The 18,531-nt window shown below is 38.4% G+C and overlaps 1 protein-coding gene across 1 annotated transcript in view; it reads left to right on the forward strand.

Moving 5' to 3' along the window:
* The window catches only part of dnajc25 (DnaJ (Hsp40) homolog, subfamily C, member 25), an 11,033-nt gene extending 303 nt beyond the window's left edge, over window positions 1-10,730 (forward strand). The window contains exons 1-5 of the mRNA XM_023409715.2: window positions 1-226; window positions 3,588-3,740; window positions 5,123-5,493; window positions 6,348-6,447; window positions 9,137-10,730. The exon at window positions 1-226 is cut by the window's left edge and continues 303 nt beyond it. Coding sequence (XP_023265483.1) covers window positions 1-226; window positions 3,588-3,740; window positions 5,123-5,493; window positions 6,348-6,447; window positions 9,137-9,259 — 973 coding nt within the window. The 3' untranslated portion in view covers window positions 9,260-10,730. The remainder of the gene's footprint in view (window positions 227-3,587; window positions 3,741-5,122; window positions 5,494-6,347; window positions 6,448-9,136) is intronic.
* The last annotated feature ends 7,801 nt before the right edge of the window (window positions 10,731-18,531 follow it).

The following is an 18,531-nucleotide window of genomic DNA, read 5'->3' on the forward strand; positions in this document are numbered from 1 at the left end:
CACGGCGCTGCTGGAGGGCCTGTACTGTGGCACGGAGGTCTGCTACGATGTGCTCGGCGTTACCCGGGAGGCCTCCAAAGCCGAGATCGCCCGGGCTTACCGGCAACTGGCTCGCCGGTACCATCCGGACCGGTTCAGGCCGGGAGAGCCCGGCTTGGAGGAAGAGACCCAGGAGTTCGCACAGAAGAAGTTCCTCCTCATCGTGACCGCGTACGAGACGTTAAAGGTTGGTCAAAGTCTCTGTCAAGTTTTCCTGAACATACATACCAGCAACCACATGTGTGTTCATAAGAATGTTTATGTTGCTAATACATATAACGATGTGTAAATATATAATGCAATATTCATGAACCAGTTTAAATCTCCGTCATAAAATACTGTTGCTAGGTACTTGACATCCTGTATGTTTCTATAACATACAGGGGCTGATGAAGCCTTATGGTTCCATCACGTTACTAATGACACATCTATTCTAATGACCCATTACAGGTTTAATCTAATAGTCTCTCAGTAATGGTATTGCTATGAAGTTCTCATAATCTTCATTTAGGGACTGACCTAACGTTTCCTGTAGAACCCCATTAACCCTTATGCCCTCCTCAAATCTACTACCCTCTGGACACCTTCGTGGCAAAAATGTACACGCACAAAAAAACTGCTTTTAAATCATCATACATCAATATTTTTTTCTTCTTTTTTTCCCCATAAATCTCTTAACCAACTTCAGACTTGCTCAAAACTACCAAACATTCAATCATTTTCAGGATTTTAACCCTTTCAATGCCAGTTTAATTATTTGAATTATTTTATTATTTATTACAAAAAAAACACAAAAAATTAATTATTTTCCATATAATAAATAGTAGGGGGATGAGGCTTTGGTAGTGATTAGAGTCTTGGATATGTCAAAGATTAGCAACAAAATTGATTTGATTACATTAGTATTTTTTATGTAGTGTGAGATACTCCCTCTGGACACCTTCATGGCCAAAAATTTTTTAATCTCACTGCCATTACAGTATAAAACCATCCATTCTGTAATGTCAGCATTTCATTTCGAAGAAAAGTAGTGATATTTTACATGTTTACTGTATTCCATCAGATTCAACCATTTTCCCATTGTAGGCCGATGCATGAAAATCCTGTATTCTTACCTGTTATATTATGGAGCCATGTGACTACCAGGGGGCCCCAAGAGTTTGTTTTGTGTGTGTGTGTGTGTGTGTGTGTGTGTGTGTGTGTGAATCTGTAAGCACGCACTGATTATTTCAGGGGTGAAAAAGGGCATCTTTTGAGGGATGTGTTTCATGTGTCTACCACTTTTCTTCAAAATGAAATGCTGACATTACAGAATGCATGGTTTTATACTGTAATGGCAGTGAGATTTAAAAAATTTTTTAAATTTAAAAAATTTTTGGCCATGAAGGTGTCCAGAGGGAGTATCTCGCACTATATAAAAAATACTAATGTAATCAAATCAATTTTGTTAATCTTTGACATATCCAAGACTCTAATCACCACCAAAGCCTCATCCCCCTACTATTTATTATATAGAAAATAATTTTTTATTGTTTTTTTTGTAATAAATAATTAATAATTCAAATAATTAAACTGGCATTAAAAGGGTTAAAATCCTTAAAATGATTGAATGTTTGGTAGTTTTGAGCAAGTTTTAAGTTGTTTATGTGATTTTATGAAAAAAAAGGTGTCCAGAGGGTGCAAAATGCATGAATAGAGTATAAAAGACATGTAAGAGTAAAAGACATTGGATTTCAAAAATTTTATTAAAAAGAAAAGTTCTTGCAAAAATTTATGCCACAAGCTGTAACACACAAAAACAAGTTGAGAAAAATGTACAAAAATGCCCGAGGAGGGCATAAGGGTTAAATGTGTTTTCCTATCTACTGTACTTTACCCTAAATACTTGTTAAACCAGCATGATGGATTGCTGTTAGTTTTTGTCTTCATGAAACGATATTATTCTGATTTGGATTCATGTTTACATCGTGTAATAATCTTATATAGTGAAGGGACTGATGGTACCAGTGATTCTCCCATTAAGTTATATTTTTATGTTCTTCACTGTTACTCACTATAGTTTTCCCTCATAGTTAACCTCCTACTGTGTTTTTGTAATATTCTTATAATGATATTCTTGATGAGAAGGTGCTACTTTCCAATCTTCAGTATGAATTATAGTGTTCCTTAAGGAATTTACATTGTCTGTGCACACAGTCAAGTGACATATTTGCGTCTTTATAACTCGTAACTAACAACTACTGACTATTTTCTCCCTTATGTAATATTCCTCTAATTATTACCTGGTGTGTGTTTTTGTCCTTTTGTATTCTCTCACAATATCCATTTAAGAACTTGTAAGTATATTGATAGTTTAATTTCATACAGTATCTGGTGTTTCTGTTGAGATAACCTCATTCTGAATATTATATCCGTGACAACACCATGCATGGAAATCCTTTCCTCAAAATATATGTATATTTGGCATGTTATGCTTAAAATCTCATTTTAGATCACTGCAGTGTATTTTGTGTAAACTTTATTGATTGGCCACAAAGGAGCATGGAGAGACTCTGCACACTTAATTTTGTTTTCTGTAAAATAATTATTAACGTGAACATTTTCCAGCCAAGGTTTGCACAATTGTGACCAAGATGCACACTACAACTCTATTACAGGGCCTGATAATTATACAATTTGTCATTGACCATTGAGTTTCCTCCTCTCCAGGTGCAAAACTATCCACCACCTTCCGTTGCTTTGCACCACATAAAGTACATGATTTTTCGACAATGGCGCAGGCTCTTCTACAACCCAGATGGGTTTGTTACATACACAGCATATTAAATGTTTACCATTATTTTCTGAGGCATCATCAAATATTATTAAACCTGCCTGGGTTGCAGAAGAGCCTGCATGGTTGCTTTTGCTTTGAATCGGAACACACGTTGACAAAAGCACTTCTTTTTTCACTGTCTTCTATCTAACCTCACCACTGATCTCATTTGTTCACAGATTTTACTCACAGAGTCTGTTTTTTTGCAAATACAAATCTTTTCTACATGCAGATTTATTTTAAAGGTTTACACAGGTTGATTTACAACTACAAACTTTAGAATTATTTATGAACATCACTTTACAAACTCAAAATCTTTTTGACCTTAATTTGAGTCCATATAGTTTCTGTGTCCAATGAAAAAGGGCCACGTAGACACAACAGCAAACATGTGGCTCTACAAAAAGGAATTCCTTACGAGTATTTGCACCTGAAAACTGATAAAAGAGCAAACTGAGAGAGACGGAGAAAGCCTACCGATATTAACAAAAACATCGCAATCGAAAAGACATAAAAAGGAAAATAACTTAAAATGCAAATATATTCGTATGAAATAAGAAGTGCATAACAATTACAGAAAGGTTCACATTTAATTTGTGTTTTCGGCAGGGTTGTATTTACTTCTTTTCACTTTTTAATGATTAGACCAGTTTTGGCTGAGCTCCCTCTGTAGGTCTTCCATTCCAGAAACATTTTAGTATAAACAGAAATAAGGCCTCGTCTGTGTGTGCAGGACGAGGACACTCGGCGGGACTACGACTACATGCTGGACCATCCTGAGGAGTACTACCAGCATTACTACGCCTACTACCGCCGACAGCTCACCCCAAAAGTGGACGTCAGGATCGTCATCCTGGTCACCATCTGTGCCATCTCCATTTTCCAGGTACAACTGCAGCCTCCAACATGTTCAGAAACTACCAACAGGTTCAAAAAAACATCCTTCTTCATATTTAAATGGTAAAACTTTCTTGCTATCTAAGTATGTCATTTGAAGAATAAACCTGGTGATATTCTATATTTGTCTTACAATTATTGTTGTTGGTTTGTGTTAAAAAATAAAAATAAAAAATATGGAATAACAGTCGTATTCTTTAAGGAAAGTTTTTCCTTTGACAAATCCCATGAAAAAAAGAAGAAACAAACAGTGAACAGTTTGTTTACAGTCAAAACCAAAGACAGCCCCACAGCTCTGATCATGGATATTGTTTTTTTTTTTTATATATTTTTTTAACACTCACACTTTATTTGACATTCGTTCAATACATACACGCTTTGAGCACTTTATTAGGAACACATGCGCACCTACTTATTCATGCAGTTATCCAATCAGCCAATCATGTGGCAGCAGTGTAAAGTACAAAATCCTGCACATACCAGTGACGAGCTTCCGTTAATGTTCCCATCAAACCTCATGATAAAAAATATGATTTTAGTCAATCCCACACCTGACACCAACAATCATGTAACTGTTTCTTTAACTGCTGATCTCCTGGATTTTCACACGCAACAGAGTTTTTACTCAGAATGGTGGGGAAATAAAAAACTTTGTGGAGGAATCAGCTTGTTGATCTCTCATCAACAGTCAGTGGCGAATAGACAGACTGGTTGGAGCTGACAGAAAGGCTATGGTCACTTAGATAACCACTCTTTACAACTGTGCTGAGTAGAAAAGCCTGAGGCTGCAGTGGACACAGACTCACCAACACTGGACAGTTGAAGACCTGGGGCCAGTTTCCCAAAGGTATTTTAGAGTGGTCTGCAGTGTTTGGCCAGTCTAAATTTTGCTAATAGATTATAGTTTAATGCAAGTAAGACCCTTTCACAAAAAACTAATGACTAATTTTAAGCCAAAAGACACCTTACCCCCAGGCTAACTTAGGTCTTAGACCAATGTTACCATGGTAACACGGTAATCAGTGACACTTGCGCTGACCAGTAGCAACCAACAACAAAAACATGAAAACATGGCTCATAATTTGTGGTTTGAAATCAGGTTTTTCTTTTTATTGTTTCACTCTTTGCTGAATTTCCCAAGTAAAATGTCCTGACAACTGTTTAGATGTCTATCTAAAGTCTGACTATTTGTTATATCTAAGCCACAGTCAAAGTCTGTCTTTGTGAAGCCGTTAGATTACAGTGGCTCATTAATCCTATTTGTCATCGCCTCTTTTCCAACTTTTTTTTTTAGAAAAAGTTGCATTTTGTATTTCATATGTATGGCAGAGGTATAAAATGTTAACACAGAACCCTCCCTCTTTCCTCCAGTACTACAGCTGGCACAGCAGCTACAACGAGGCGATCAACTACCTGGTGACAGTCCCCAAATACCGAATCCAGGCCACGGAGATCGCCAAGCAGCAGGGCCTCCTCAACCGCTCCAAGGAGAAGGGCAAAAACCGTCGCTCAAAAGAAGAGATCCGGGAGCAGGAAGAGGAGGTGATTCGTGACATCATCAAAAACAAGATTGACATTAAAGGAGGCTACCAAAAGCCCAACCTGTCAGACATCCTGCTATGTCAGATCGTGCTCTTCCCCTACTACCTGACCAACTATGTGACCTGGTATGCCTCCTGGGTTTACCGCTTCACCATATGCAGGGAGGAGTATGGAGACGATGAAAAATTCTACATCATCAGGTCAGTTCTTATGGAAAGTTTAACTTAGGGACGCCACAATACCAACATTTAAAAAAAATAATAATAATAATAATTTAGTCGGTACCAATATGAATGAAATTCCATGATTCTTGATACCAAATTCGATACCGCAACAAAAAAATGGCGCGAACACATACCTACACATGCACACGCCTCCAAAAAGTCAGTGTGCAAGCAGTGGTTTAAATTGACAAACAGTGTGACAAACCAGTGGTGTGAAAATATTCTTTTTATACTTTTTTTTTTTTTTTTTTAATGCATTTATTTGCTAGTGCAGTAGAGAGAGACAGGAAATGGGGAGGCAGAGAGAGGGGGAATGACATGCAGTAAAGGGCCGTCTGATGTGGGATTCAAACCAGGGCTGACTGCAGCGAGGACTGTAGCCTCTACATATGGGGCGCCTGCTCAACCCACTGCGCCACTCAACGCCCCGTGAAAATATTCTTTTAAAAAGTCAATCTGACATTTCAACAGATTGAAGTGTTCAGCGTGAAATGTAAAATATCTTTGTACACCAGTTTTAAGATTTTTTTTTTTTTTTGCCACAAGTCATGGCTTTTTATTAAACTGCCCATGTCAGTCTCTGAAGAATCACATCTCCAGTACCTAGAACATCCACGGTACCTTCACGGTACCTTGTTTTTCTACAGTCCTGTAGAAAAACAAGTGCCATCAGAATTTTGGCATCAACTTGATACCAAAGTATCAGTTTTCGTGACTTCCCTAACCTCGGTGAATGAGATTGAACTAGACAGCTTTTATATGTTTCTTATGTGAGTGTCCTCTCAGTGTCAGACGATCTCACAGAACACTGTTTGTGGTCTAACTCTCAGGAGGTACATGAAGATGTCTCAATCTCAGTTTGACAGTCTGGATGAAAACACAAGACAGTCCTTCCTGGAGAAACAGCTCTGGATCAAAGAAAACTACGAGGTTTGTGACTTTCACTTGGCTCTGTATACAACAACTGTCTCTATTCATCCTTACTGGTTTTCCATCCTTCCCTATCGACTTTCTTCTTCTTTCCTACAAGCTACCTTCAGTTCAGGTGTTACCGGCATCTTCCATTTAGTTTCACTGCCTTCTTTCTTCCACCCATTTACCACAAAAGCTAACACAGCTCTTACCCATGTTCTTGCATCCAGCAGCTTGTTTAGTACAGCTCAAAAGTTTTAGGATACCTCAATTTGTCAAGTTTTTCTTTTAATATACATAATTCAGTGTCTCAGTGTTTCTGAAATTAAATCCCAGAAAAAAATAAGCAATTTTAGATTTCAGAAAAAAGGAGTCATGGAATCGTCTTGTTGAACTAAATTTTAATCTAAATGTTTGAGTCATTCAGCAGCTGAACTCACTCTGACCTTCCTTCTACACTGGAAATCAAATGTTCAGACAGTTGGTCCTAACACTGTTGCAGAAGTTCCTATGAATGTGTCACTTGCTACTTTGCTTTCACCTTCTGTCCTGTTCATCCCAAACCAGCTCCATAGGCTTCAGATCTCGAGAATGTGCTGGTCTTCATTATGTGAAGCCTTCGTCTGGTTCTGTTCTTATAATGTTGTTACCCATTATCTTGCTATAAGATGAAGCCCCGCCCATCAGTCTGTCTCACTTTGTTACCTGCCCTTTTCTTACAATAGCATTATGAAGTCCTAATAATGCATCAGAGGGTGTAGTAATAGTTTGTTCCAACTCTGTACAGACAAAGGGTTTGTAAGTCAACAGGAAAAGTTGGGAGCTGTTGGCATAACTGCAGGAAAGTTCGCCAACTTAATGAAAAAGGTTACATGATTCTTCAGTTCTTTCAGTACTGCTTACATTTCAATAAAAACTGGAAAAAAGGAGAGAACTTTTTGACAATATACAACGAAACTGAATACACCCTTGGTCAGTACCTTTTTAAAATGTTAAGAAGTGCAATTGTTGACCACTGCAAGAAAAGTGATTATACCTGTGATTTCCAATTAATGCTAATTGCTTGAACAAGGTTATAGAATAACTGTGAACACCACAGTTTTGCCCACAGTTGTGTCTAATGCACCATGACTCCACATGGTGAGGAACTGCCTGATCAAGTAAATCAGATTGTGAGATTTAAAGATGGAAACAGGTACAAGAAGTACTGTAGGCAATAGAGGTAAAGGAATAGCCATACTACCAATAACAGAAGGCACAGCGGTTGTCTTTGAAAAATTACGGCAGATAGAAGTCGCATTATTTACGCCAACTTGCATTGGAAAACAGATGGTTAAGTGTTTCTGACTTGACACAAGGATTAACTGTGGAAACGGGTGTTTCAGTGATTGATCACACAGTGCAAAGGACTTTGCATGAAGTCAACCTCTACTCACAGCGCCCTAGAAGAAAACCACTGCTCATAAAACAGCACCAAGTGCAAGATTCAGCTTTGCCAAAAAACATGAAAAGAGGCCTGATGAATATTGGCAACAAATTCTTTGGTCAAATGAAACCAAAGTACATTTATTTGGATCAGATGGGGTCCAGCATTTGGTGTGGACCTGGTCAGGACTACCACAGTGACTGTGAAACGGAGTGTACTGATGATGGGCTGCATCATGAGCATGTAAATTGTAGGGAAGGTGACATTTATGTTTTTATGGTACTATGAATGCAAGTTGAATTGAAACAATGATTTTCCTGGTTTCTGGTTTTTAAAGTGAAAAATTTGCAGGATGTTTGACGTTTTACTGTTGGTAGCTCAACAGCCATTTTATAAAAATGTAGTAGCAAAGTAGTGATTGGAGTTTTTACCTGCTGTGACGAGCTTCCGGTAAGGGGCCTGCTGAAGCTGATTGTGCTGAATAGTAGGCAGCCAGATGAGGCTGTACGCTTGGCATTGCTCCACTCACCTGTGCCTCTGCTCCCGCACTTAGGGGGGAGGTTGCAAGTATAGCGGTGTAGAACCCAGAATTCTTCCACGCACTGCTTCTCAGATGCTTTGGTGTCACCATTCCCCGGATGGCTTTGCTCACCAGTGTTCTCCATTTTCATAGCAAACAACGTAACATTAGAAGCTGCTTAGTTTACAGATATGTCAATAGGTCAAGCTGTCAGTGAAGATTTAGAGCATCCTCTGCTGGATTCAAACTGGTCTCTATGGTTGGAATCCTAACTTTTTCCCAAAAGTTTGTACAAATGTTTGAATTTCTAATAAAAAAGTGACATCATGGCAGAATGTGGATCTGGAAAGACCTGCTGTAGTGGGAACTGCCACAGAGGTTGTTTTGAGGACTGTGTTAACGTCAGTCTGTCTGTGGACAGATTTCATCATTGTGATAGTGTCACATCCAGTTGATCAGTATGAAGGCTGAGTTCAAAGATGGGTGCTATCCAAACATGAGTAATGAATACTCATGCAATAATGTAGCCAGTGACTACTGAGTACTCATGGGTTGGAACTTTAACATGTTGGCAGACGTCGCAGCTGGTGTGATCCCATTACAAGATGGTCTGTAGTTTAGTGAGCAAGTATTTGTGTTAATAAAAAGTGAAACTGAGCAGCAGAGTGGTGAGTGTGACATGATACAGGTTAACCTCCCCTCCGCCCAAACCAGGTGGTGTTACCTAGATGGTGTGACTGTTCTTCATGTGTGTCTTTCAGGTGTACAGAAAGGAGCAGGAGGAGGAAATGAAGGTAAAGATGGCGACCGATCCAAGGATGAAGAGGTACCGCCGATGGATGAAGAACGAGGGACCAGGGCGGTTGACATTCATTGATGACTGACGGCCGCAAGCTCCGTTTGTAACATACACACCTGCCTCAGTGCCAACATACACAGAAAACACATGCCGCGCTGTGTGGAGAAAAACCTGTGCAGAAAGATTAACTATGCTTGTTTATATAGTGAGAGATATTTTCATAACAATCAGGCCTCATTAAGGGCATGACTGAGTGGAATAAACTGTGAGCTGGGAAATTTGAGTAATGTTTTTTTACATAATGCTGTTTTTTTTTTTTTTTTCAAACCAAGTAAATTTAAACAAGTTGAATGATTGTTTTAAACTTTTCTTGTGTCATTTCAGCTGTTTTTGTTTTCTCCTGCCGGTCAAAACGGATGAATGAGTTTTGGTGCCTGAATTATTTTTAAATGATTTCTGTTGGATAACAAACATGATCCTGGTGCAAGGTGATTAACATAATGACTAGTAACCAGAACACCACCAGTTTGCCACAGCCAACAGTACAAAGTGTCCTAGGGTCAGGCATTGGGCTGCCATCTGCTCACCGTTAATGCTGCACATGAGCATCAGTTAAATGTCTGAAGTGTTAAATGAGGAAGGAGTATTTGCATTTACTGCTTTTATGATGAATGACCCAGGGCCAGTGTATTTTGAAGAACTGTGAGATTTTGGTTCACTTTCCATCTCACAGCCAGATGAGAGGATGGCTATCATTTTGAATCTAGGATGTATTTAGTGTAGCTAATCACAAAGACTAGAACCATGGGGATCTGTTAGCCAAGCTCCAGAAACAAGAAAATCCACCTTGTAATAATGCCAAAGGAATGCTTATGGAACAGGTGTAGAATTTAAAAAATGTAAAAATGAGGGATTAGGTGGAAAATGATATAATACTTCTCAACCGACTCTTAGGAAGAAGACGGTAAAAAAAATTAGTTGTACAAACATAAAGAAGAGCAAACTGTGGATCCTGATAAACGGGATTAAACTGATGACTTTCTGTAGGGATTCTCTTTTCTGGGCTGATCTGTGCTGTTGAAACTTTTTTTATCAGAAAAGAAGCAGGAGAAAAAAGCGACAAAGACATTGTTTGTGTAACTCAAACCTTTTTGTGTAAATGTGAAAGCCAAAGTCACAACTGCAAGTATCTGTAAATTGTGCAAAAAGCACATTTATCACCCAGGGAGTCTTTAATCCTGGTTTCTGCTCTGTCTCTTCAGAAGTGCAGATGACCGCTTACTGTTTACTGCATTTTGCAACTTGGTTATACTTATAATTTATTTCAGTTATCATTTTTGTGCTAAGGTTGCATAAAGTCATACTGTAACTTCAGTCATACATATTATGAACAAAGGAAAGTTGTTGGTTTTTTTTGGTGTTTTTTTTTTTGTCTTTGCTAAATGGTGAGTGTCAGCAGGCCTCAAACTTGTCCTTCGAACAACAGCACAGTCCACTGTGATCAAGGACAGCAGGCCTGTAGCTGTGAGTTGCATAATAAAGACCCTTTGACAAGATCTAGTTTTGAAGCGAATCAATTGGAAATGTTCCAAGGTCAGCCAGAGTTTTTAACCAATGCATACAGCTAACATTATCTTAACTAGCTAGCTACCTACAACTGATAACATTTGCTAGCAGCTAGCAAAAGCTGTGGTCAGAGCTAGAAATGAGAAGCTGTTTTTCCCCAAGTTCTTTTTGAAAACAAGCCATTGTTTAAAAAAATTACTACCGGTAATTTCAATTGGTAAATCTGTCACTGAGGTGTAACAACAGTAACTTAAGGAGGGGTGAGGGTTCTCAGTATGCTAATAGGTGTTCAGAACAGCCACACTCAGAGGCAGGGTGAAAAGCTGGCTGTCAGAGGGGCGAGACAGTGGTATGGTCACATTACATTTCAAGCAGATGACTATTCGTTTCTCTGTCCATTCACTTCTATTGAAGCCCAACAACAAGACAAATTGCAGTCTGCAATCAACAGGTAGTTATAGCAGATCTGTGGGTCATAGTGCAGTTGTTGCACCCCCAAAATGAAATGTCAAAAACTTGTCCATCTTCTTACTTCGCAACGTTTTATTAATAAAAATACCCACAGTTCACAAGAAGCAATTTTAGGAGTGCAGCTATTGATTATTTATCTACCGATTATTCCATCGATTAATCAAGTAATCGGATAAGAAATACTTTTGTGTCATTAAAGAGCAATAGAAAATATTTTAAAAAATAAAAGAGAAATCAAGGACTAAATGGTTTCCTTTTAACAAACATTTTATTGTTGAAATTACATCCAATATTATTTGTCATCTTCTGAAAGGCTTCATGCTCTACCATGGACAGTAGGTGTGCCATGACTTAGCGATTCAAGTAACCATGGTGATGTAAATGGTGATAAAAGGTGAAAAAATTCCCATAGAGAATGAACGGGGAGACGTCTTCAAAACAACCAAACCCAGCCCTCTTTGGATCTCTACTGCTTTGTCATTATTCAACATGGAAAAATGGTTGAAATGTTAAACGGGTCACAAGACTTGAGACTCTTTTGGGTTAAATCTGTATTTTTACAACTATTACAGTTTACACAAAATCACAGTTTACGTTTTGAGTCATTTTTAGAACGTTTCAGACTTTATAATGGGTGTGTATTGCACAGAACTTTCAGAGCTAGAGTGGATGACATCATTGCTAGAGTGGCAGAATCTCTCAAACTCCTGAAAAAATTATGTGTAACTCGTTCTTACAGCCACATATTTCAGTCTTCACACATCACAGCTTCCTCGTTAGCAGACAAATTCATGCTGTTTTGTGGAAATTGTCTACCTAAGCAAAGAGACTTACAGAATTTGATAGTGAGCCTCAAAGTGATGGGAGTACCTTCCAACTCTCCCACTCACTGCAAAACAAATTCAGGAGCCAATTTCCAAAGAAAAGCATAGGTGACTTTTTTTTGTTACTCACCCCATGTGTCCACATTTTTGGCTCCAGAAACACCAAAGCCACACAATCTATGCACAAAGACCTTGTGCCAATCACAAGATGCTACATAAACTACATAAAAAAACAGTTGTAGATGTTTCAGTGAGGGCCTTATACAGCTCATGGGCATTGGGTATGTCATGGCCATTGGTCACCAGCTTGTCTGCTGTTCTTTTCAAGGTCCCCCCAACATCATCAAGGGCTCCTTTGCCATGGCAAGCTTAAAAAAATTCCATGTGCCACCTCTAAAACCTCATCTTACAAGCTCTGTGCTGAAAAGGAAGAAATTCCCTTTCTGCTTATATTGTGTACATGGTCCATCACTCAGAAGCGTAGGACAGACACAGTGGTTATGTGGCTCGTAGATAATCTGGATTCATGTGTTCCCATATTGCTGGGGAACTTTTGTGTTGGGAGGATGACACTGTTCTGAAGCAAATAAGCTGTTTATCACCACCTATATACAAAACACCATCGTGCAGAGTAGCCTGTTGGTGGGAGGAGCTAAAGTGTACAGCTTGAATCTCTGAGCTGTATTTGCATGTCTTGTTCTTTGAGAATCTGAGGGCATTCTCAGCAAATCCTAGGTCAGAAAGTCTGTATTTCTTCACAATCCTCCCCACTGTTACTTTTGCAATTAGTTTTTTTCTCTTTCTTTTCTTGCTTTATAGTACTTATTCTTGCCTCCTCTTAGGATCAGCATCCCTTGCATGGTATTGCCTTTGTCTTTCAGCAGCACTTAAAGGACCCATGATCTATATGCAATAATAGATAGATAGATAGATAGATAGATAGATAGATAGATAGATAGATACTTTATTTATCCCCTAGGAGAAATTTATGTGTCCATTAGCTCATTGTTGATGATAATAAAAACAGTTTATAATAAATAAACAATAATAATTAGATTAGTCCACTTCCTTTGGCTGAGGTGTTGTATAGCCTGATGGCAGTGGGAACAAAAGATCTCCTGAACCTCTCTGTTATCAAATGCAACATTATTTAAACAGTGAGTGAGAGACTGACTGAGTGAGTGAGAATTCATAAAATTTTCACATTGAAACAGGAAGCAGAACCCACCCCGTCACAATAAAAGTGACAGGTTGGTATGTAAGGAGGTGGTAAATTTCATCCCTAAATGTCTACAGTTCACCATGCGGTCAAGTTCCTCACCTAACATATATGCTATACGTAGTTCAAATACAGTTTTCTTTGCATTAACAGTTTTTTATTAAAAAAATTTTTCCCTCTCTGTTTTGCATGACGGGTAGTTGGGTTGAGCTTGACAAACCACATCTAACATGAAAAGGCAACAAATAAACAATATTAAAGGTCAGAACTTTGTCCTGGCTGCTCCAAAGTCTCAAATGATGTCACTTCCTCTTCGTGGTGTCAGTTAAAGTAAAAGTACATTCTTTATAGGCAAAACATGTCAAAAATCTCAAATGAAGGACACAAATCATTAAATTTTTACATAGAAGTGTGTTTTTATTTTTTTTTAATATATCTTATGTAAATAGGGACACACATATAATCCTGACAATAATAAAGGTTTGATAAAAAACATTACATTTACATGTCAAGTTGTTTGATACGGACATGTATTAAATGTATGCAAAATTGCCATGTTTTAAGGAAAAATGGCTAAAAAATAGTATATTAGTCTATATAGAATAGTATTTCCTCATAAAACATCTTGGCAGGAGTACTTGACACCTATAGTTTTAAGATTTGGAAACACACTGCATAAGGCACAAAAATGTGTGTTATGATATGCAACTGCTTCAGATGGCGCACTGTGAGCATAATTTCAGCTACACACTTGATTCAAAATTTAAACTGTTTACAAGACTTGGAAATTAAGTTATTATTCAGCCTCATTTTTTCATTTTGTGTCTGCGACAGCCAGACACGCATACAAACAAACAGGAGACAGGTTGAAAGGTACACAGAAAGACGGGCAGATAATCAGACAGACGGACAGAGGCAGGTGGGCAGATAGGCACAATATTATTCAGGAAATATTTGGTTGTTAATTTCAGTTTGCAATATAACTGACTCCACAGTACATATATTGTAATTGGTGGATTGCCTTTGGAGCTCATTCTGATTGGTGGATAACCTTTAATCAGTGGTTTCCAAGTGCTACCTTTTTCATAGATAAAGAAAAGTTTCATTCTTACTTCTTCTGCCTTTCTATGGTCTCTACTATCTACTCCTTCATACTTTTTCGTACAAAAACCATTCAACTACCAAAAAGTTCAGCTTGTTCTGTAGATTATATGATGTATACAACTTTTTTCTAGTGTTCATAACTTTCAAAATATTACGATTTTTCTGCAATTTTTTTCCCCATTCAAATGAATGGAGACAATCTTGTTCACAAAACATTCAGCTATTAAAACTATTCAACTTTTTGATATCTTGTGTAGTTTTTGAATTATCACAGTTTTAATTTCTTTTCAGTTTCAGTTTTTTTCAGATCATTCTAGAGTCTATGATGGGTATGTATTCAGACTGGACAGAACAACAGTAAATACAGCAGTAGACATATTGAATATAACCTGCTCCACTGGTGTTATACTCCAGATCCTCCTTTTACTTTCTTTCGGTTGTTAACTACTCCTGCATACTTTGTGCTACATAAACTGTTCAACTATCAAAACTTTCAGCTTCTTCGGGAGATGTATCCTTTCCTCAAGTTTTTGATACTTTTCATCATTTTTGAAATATTAAGCTTTTTTTGCAATTTGTACAATGTAAGTAAAAGGAGACGATGTTCAACTCCTTCAAAACTTCAACGTCTTTGAAATTCAACTACTTGAGAAATACTCTCAGACTGCCAGCTCTTAAGTGATTTTTCAGCTTATTCATATCTTAAATTAAAGTTTCTTCTATTTAGGATGTAGTTCATCTTTCTGTTACTAATAGAATTGATTACTTCTTTATATTTTTAAGGAATTCCATTCCTACTTCCACCTATGGCGGTAAATAATTTGGCTTTCAAGTGTTTCAGCAACATGTTTCAGTTCTCAGATTTTGCAGCTAATGGACTTTTCAAAGCACTGTCAGAAATCTCTTTCAGGTGTGACATTTCTTCTTTCTTAGATTTTTTGTCAGCCAATTTAGGCCATTTAGCTTTCAACTAACATGTTTTTCTGTTTTTCACATTTTGTATATGTTCTGTGAGTTTGTTACACTTTCCAACAAAAACGTAGGCCTTTTTCAACCATTTCATACCATTCAACCTCCAGCTTAAAATTTCTGCTTTTAATCTTGAGCCATTGCTTGAGCTTTAGCATTACTTCAGCAGTTGCTTAAGCTACTTTAGCATTGCTTCAGCAGTTGCTTCAGCTTTTTCAGCATGGCTTCAGTGATCTCATTCAGCTCTCAGCATTCACAGGCATTTTCAGCAGGAAATGCATTTCCTAGTTCGTCTTATTCATCTTCCGTATCAAAATTTTGGTGCGTAACTAGTCCTGCAGCTTTGAGAAAACCCAGACAATATATATACATGGATGCATGCGGCTCGATTGAGAATGGTGTACTATGACTTACTTAGCGATTTGAGTAACCATGGCAACCTAATTGGTAAAAAAATGACCAAACCCAGCCCTTTTTGGAGCACTACTGCTATACTATACCTCAACATGGAAAAATGGTTGAAACGTTAAACAGGTCACAAGACTTGAGACTCTTTTGGGTTAAATCTGTATTTTTACAACTATTACAGTTTACACAAAATCACAGTTTACGTTTTGAGTCATTTTTAGACCGTTTCAGACTTTATAATGGGTGTGTATTGCACAGAACTTTCAGAGCTACAGTGGATGACATCATTGCTAGGGTGGGAGAAGCTCTAGGACTGCTCTGAAAAAATTTTGTTTAACTCGTCCTCACGGCCACATATTTCAGTCTTCACAAATCACGACTTCCTTGGTAGTCAAAAAATTTGTGCTGTTTCGTAGAAAGTGTCTACCTAAGCACAGAGGCTTAAAGAATTTGAATAGTGAGCCTTAAAGCGGTGGGAGTACCCTCCACCTCTCCCACTGACTGCAATACAAATTCATGAGCTGATTTCCAGAGAAAAGCAGAAGTGACTCTTTCTTGTAACTCCCCACATTTTTGGCTCTAGAAACACCAAAGCCACACAATCTGTGCACGAAGGTTTTGTGCCCGTCATGGTCTGCTCATGGTTCTGGTAGGAGTTGCAGTTTTTTCACAAAAAGCTGAGCCCAAATCACACCCAGATCTGTGTCAGCTCTGTGTCTGTAAGCTAGACACAGACGTTCAAACCAGCTCGTTAAAAGACTCTTTGATCTCTGTGATGTTTACAAACACAGACACACACACACACACACACACACACACACACACACACACACACACAGGCAGAGAGCTGTTTACAAGTAAGTGGTCATAGGGAGAGATTAGACTGGTCAGTACAACAGTAAATACAGTAGCAGACATAATGAATTTACTTTGATCTTTGAGCTACGGGAACGGTTCAACCACCAGGGCAGCTCTCCCATAGGCTGCAATACAAATTCAGAAGCTGATAGCAAACAGCAGGTCTCAGGTCTCAGCAGGTGCTACTAACGGAGTATCCGGGCAGAAATGGACAAAGCTGATTCTTATTTGCTAACTTGACTCATTAACTCTTACCCCTGTAAGAGCATGTATCAAATCAGCACCATGTATGTATGTGTGCTTGTATTTGCATGCCCCCCAACACACACACACACACACACACACACACCATCCCTCATCACCATGCCTAACTACAATTAATTGGTTGATTTCGTTGCTGTTCTCACCCGGGAACTGATATATCTGGTAACTTTAAGATGTTCTTTAATTTTATATTTTTATCATATATTATTATGATCACCCAATAACATGTTTTACCCCCCAATTTTCAAAATGTAATGCAGTTCAGAAACATTTTAACTGATTTGCTCTTTGTTCTTTTATCTGAGAACAGTTTTACACAGTGATTTACTTGTACTGATGTCTTTTCACTAATACTAGTGTTGATGTGCTGACACGTCAGTGTGGTGTCCCTTCTCCAGTCAGTTTCTGTTAATGTTAAAGTTTATTGATTTATTGATGCTCTCTCCGAACACAGCTAATGTTGCTGTTTTCTTAATCACATTGTCTGACTACCTGCTGTACATTTAAACTTACACTAGTTCTGCTCCAGCAGTCAGAACTCTCTGCTCCCTTTAGGGACTTTCACTATCTCAGCAGTTGTTTACATGCTATTCAGATCTGCTAGTTACTTTAGCTTAGCAGTTAGCACTAGCTTCCCTTTCTCTCCCTCTCTCTCACTCGCTTGGTATGGTGTTGTTGTAACTTCAGTGTAGAGGACTGTGATCATCGTCTTTAGCGATGTATGCTGTCTTACTTTAGGCACAGCTCCACTGGCTAAGTGGAGCTAACTGCGAAGTCTAACTGACAAATCCCTGAAAATTTTCCTTAAAAAAAAAGTCAGACAAAATCTTTTTAAATCCCACAATTATCAACCTTCATTGACTATTTTTTTTTTTTTAAGTATTTTTTTGGGGCTTTTTGTGCCTTTATTGATAGTGCAGTAGAGAGAAACAGGAAATGGGGAGGCAGAGAGAGGGGGAATGACATGTAGCAAAGGAGCGAGGACTGTAGCCTCTGCACATGGGGCGGATGCTCAACCAATTGAGCTACTCGACGCCCCCTTCACTGACTATTTTCATATCAAAAATCCTGTATCACCCAGTTTTGGTCTCATTCTGATATCTTTTACATTTTTTTAAGGAAATCCCCCTAAAGTGCAGAGAGGGCTGTCCAAAGCTCCCATAGACTTCCATGTAAAACTGAGCTCTGAAGCTCTTGCACTCAACAGAGTTGAGGGTTCAGGTACACATATAAGATATCAATCTCTTTAATTAAGCCTTTGGACAGCTGAAGTGAGGTGATCTCTTCAATAGGACTTGTAGTTTTCCCTGTGTGATTCAATTTTCAAACACAAGTTTCATCTTAACCTTAGAACACCATTGCCGGGTGGTTTTCACCCGAGCAAATAAATGTATGTGATTTTCATTATGCTGCGTTTATATGAGTGTCATGGGTCTCTGGGAAGCTTCAGCATTGTCTTTGACATCTTTGATGGCATGGGTGTTTTCCTAATCCAAAACACACTTTTTCCTACAGGCACATGTTTGGGTGATTTTCACCCAGCAATAGCGATAGAAGGTAGAGTAGGTTTTAGGTGGATTCTACCCAGGTTCCCCTCTGTGCCACTGGCGATTGACCTGCTGGAGAACTGTGGCATGACCCTTGTGGGGACAATAAAAGCAAACAAAAAGGAGA

The sequence above is a fragment of the Seriola lalandi genome, unplaced genomic scaffold (genome assembly GCF_002814215.2).
Source record: "Seriola lalandi dorsalis isolate HSWRI2012SDOR001 ecotype SW California unplaced genomic scaffold, Sedor1 jcf7180002054404, whole genome shotgun sequence".
Classification (NCBI taxonomy): domain Eukaryota; kingdom Metazoa; phylum Chordata; class Actinopteri; order Carangiformes; family Carangidae; genus Seriola; species Seriola lalandi.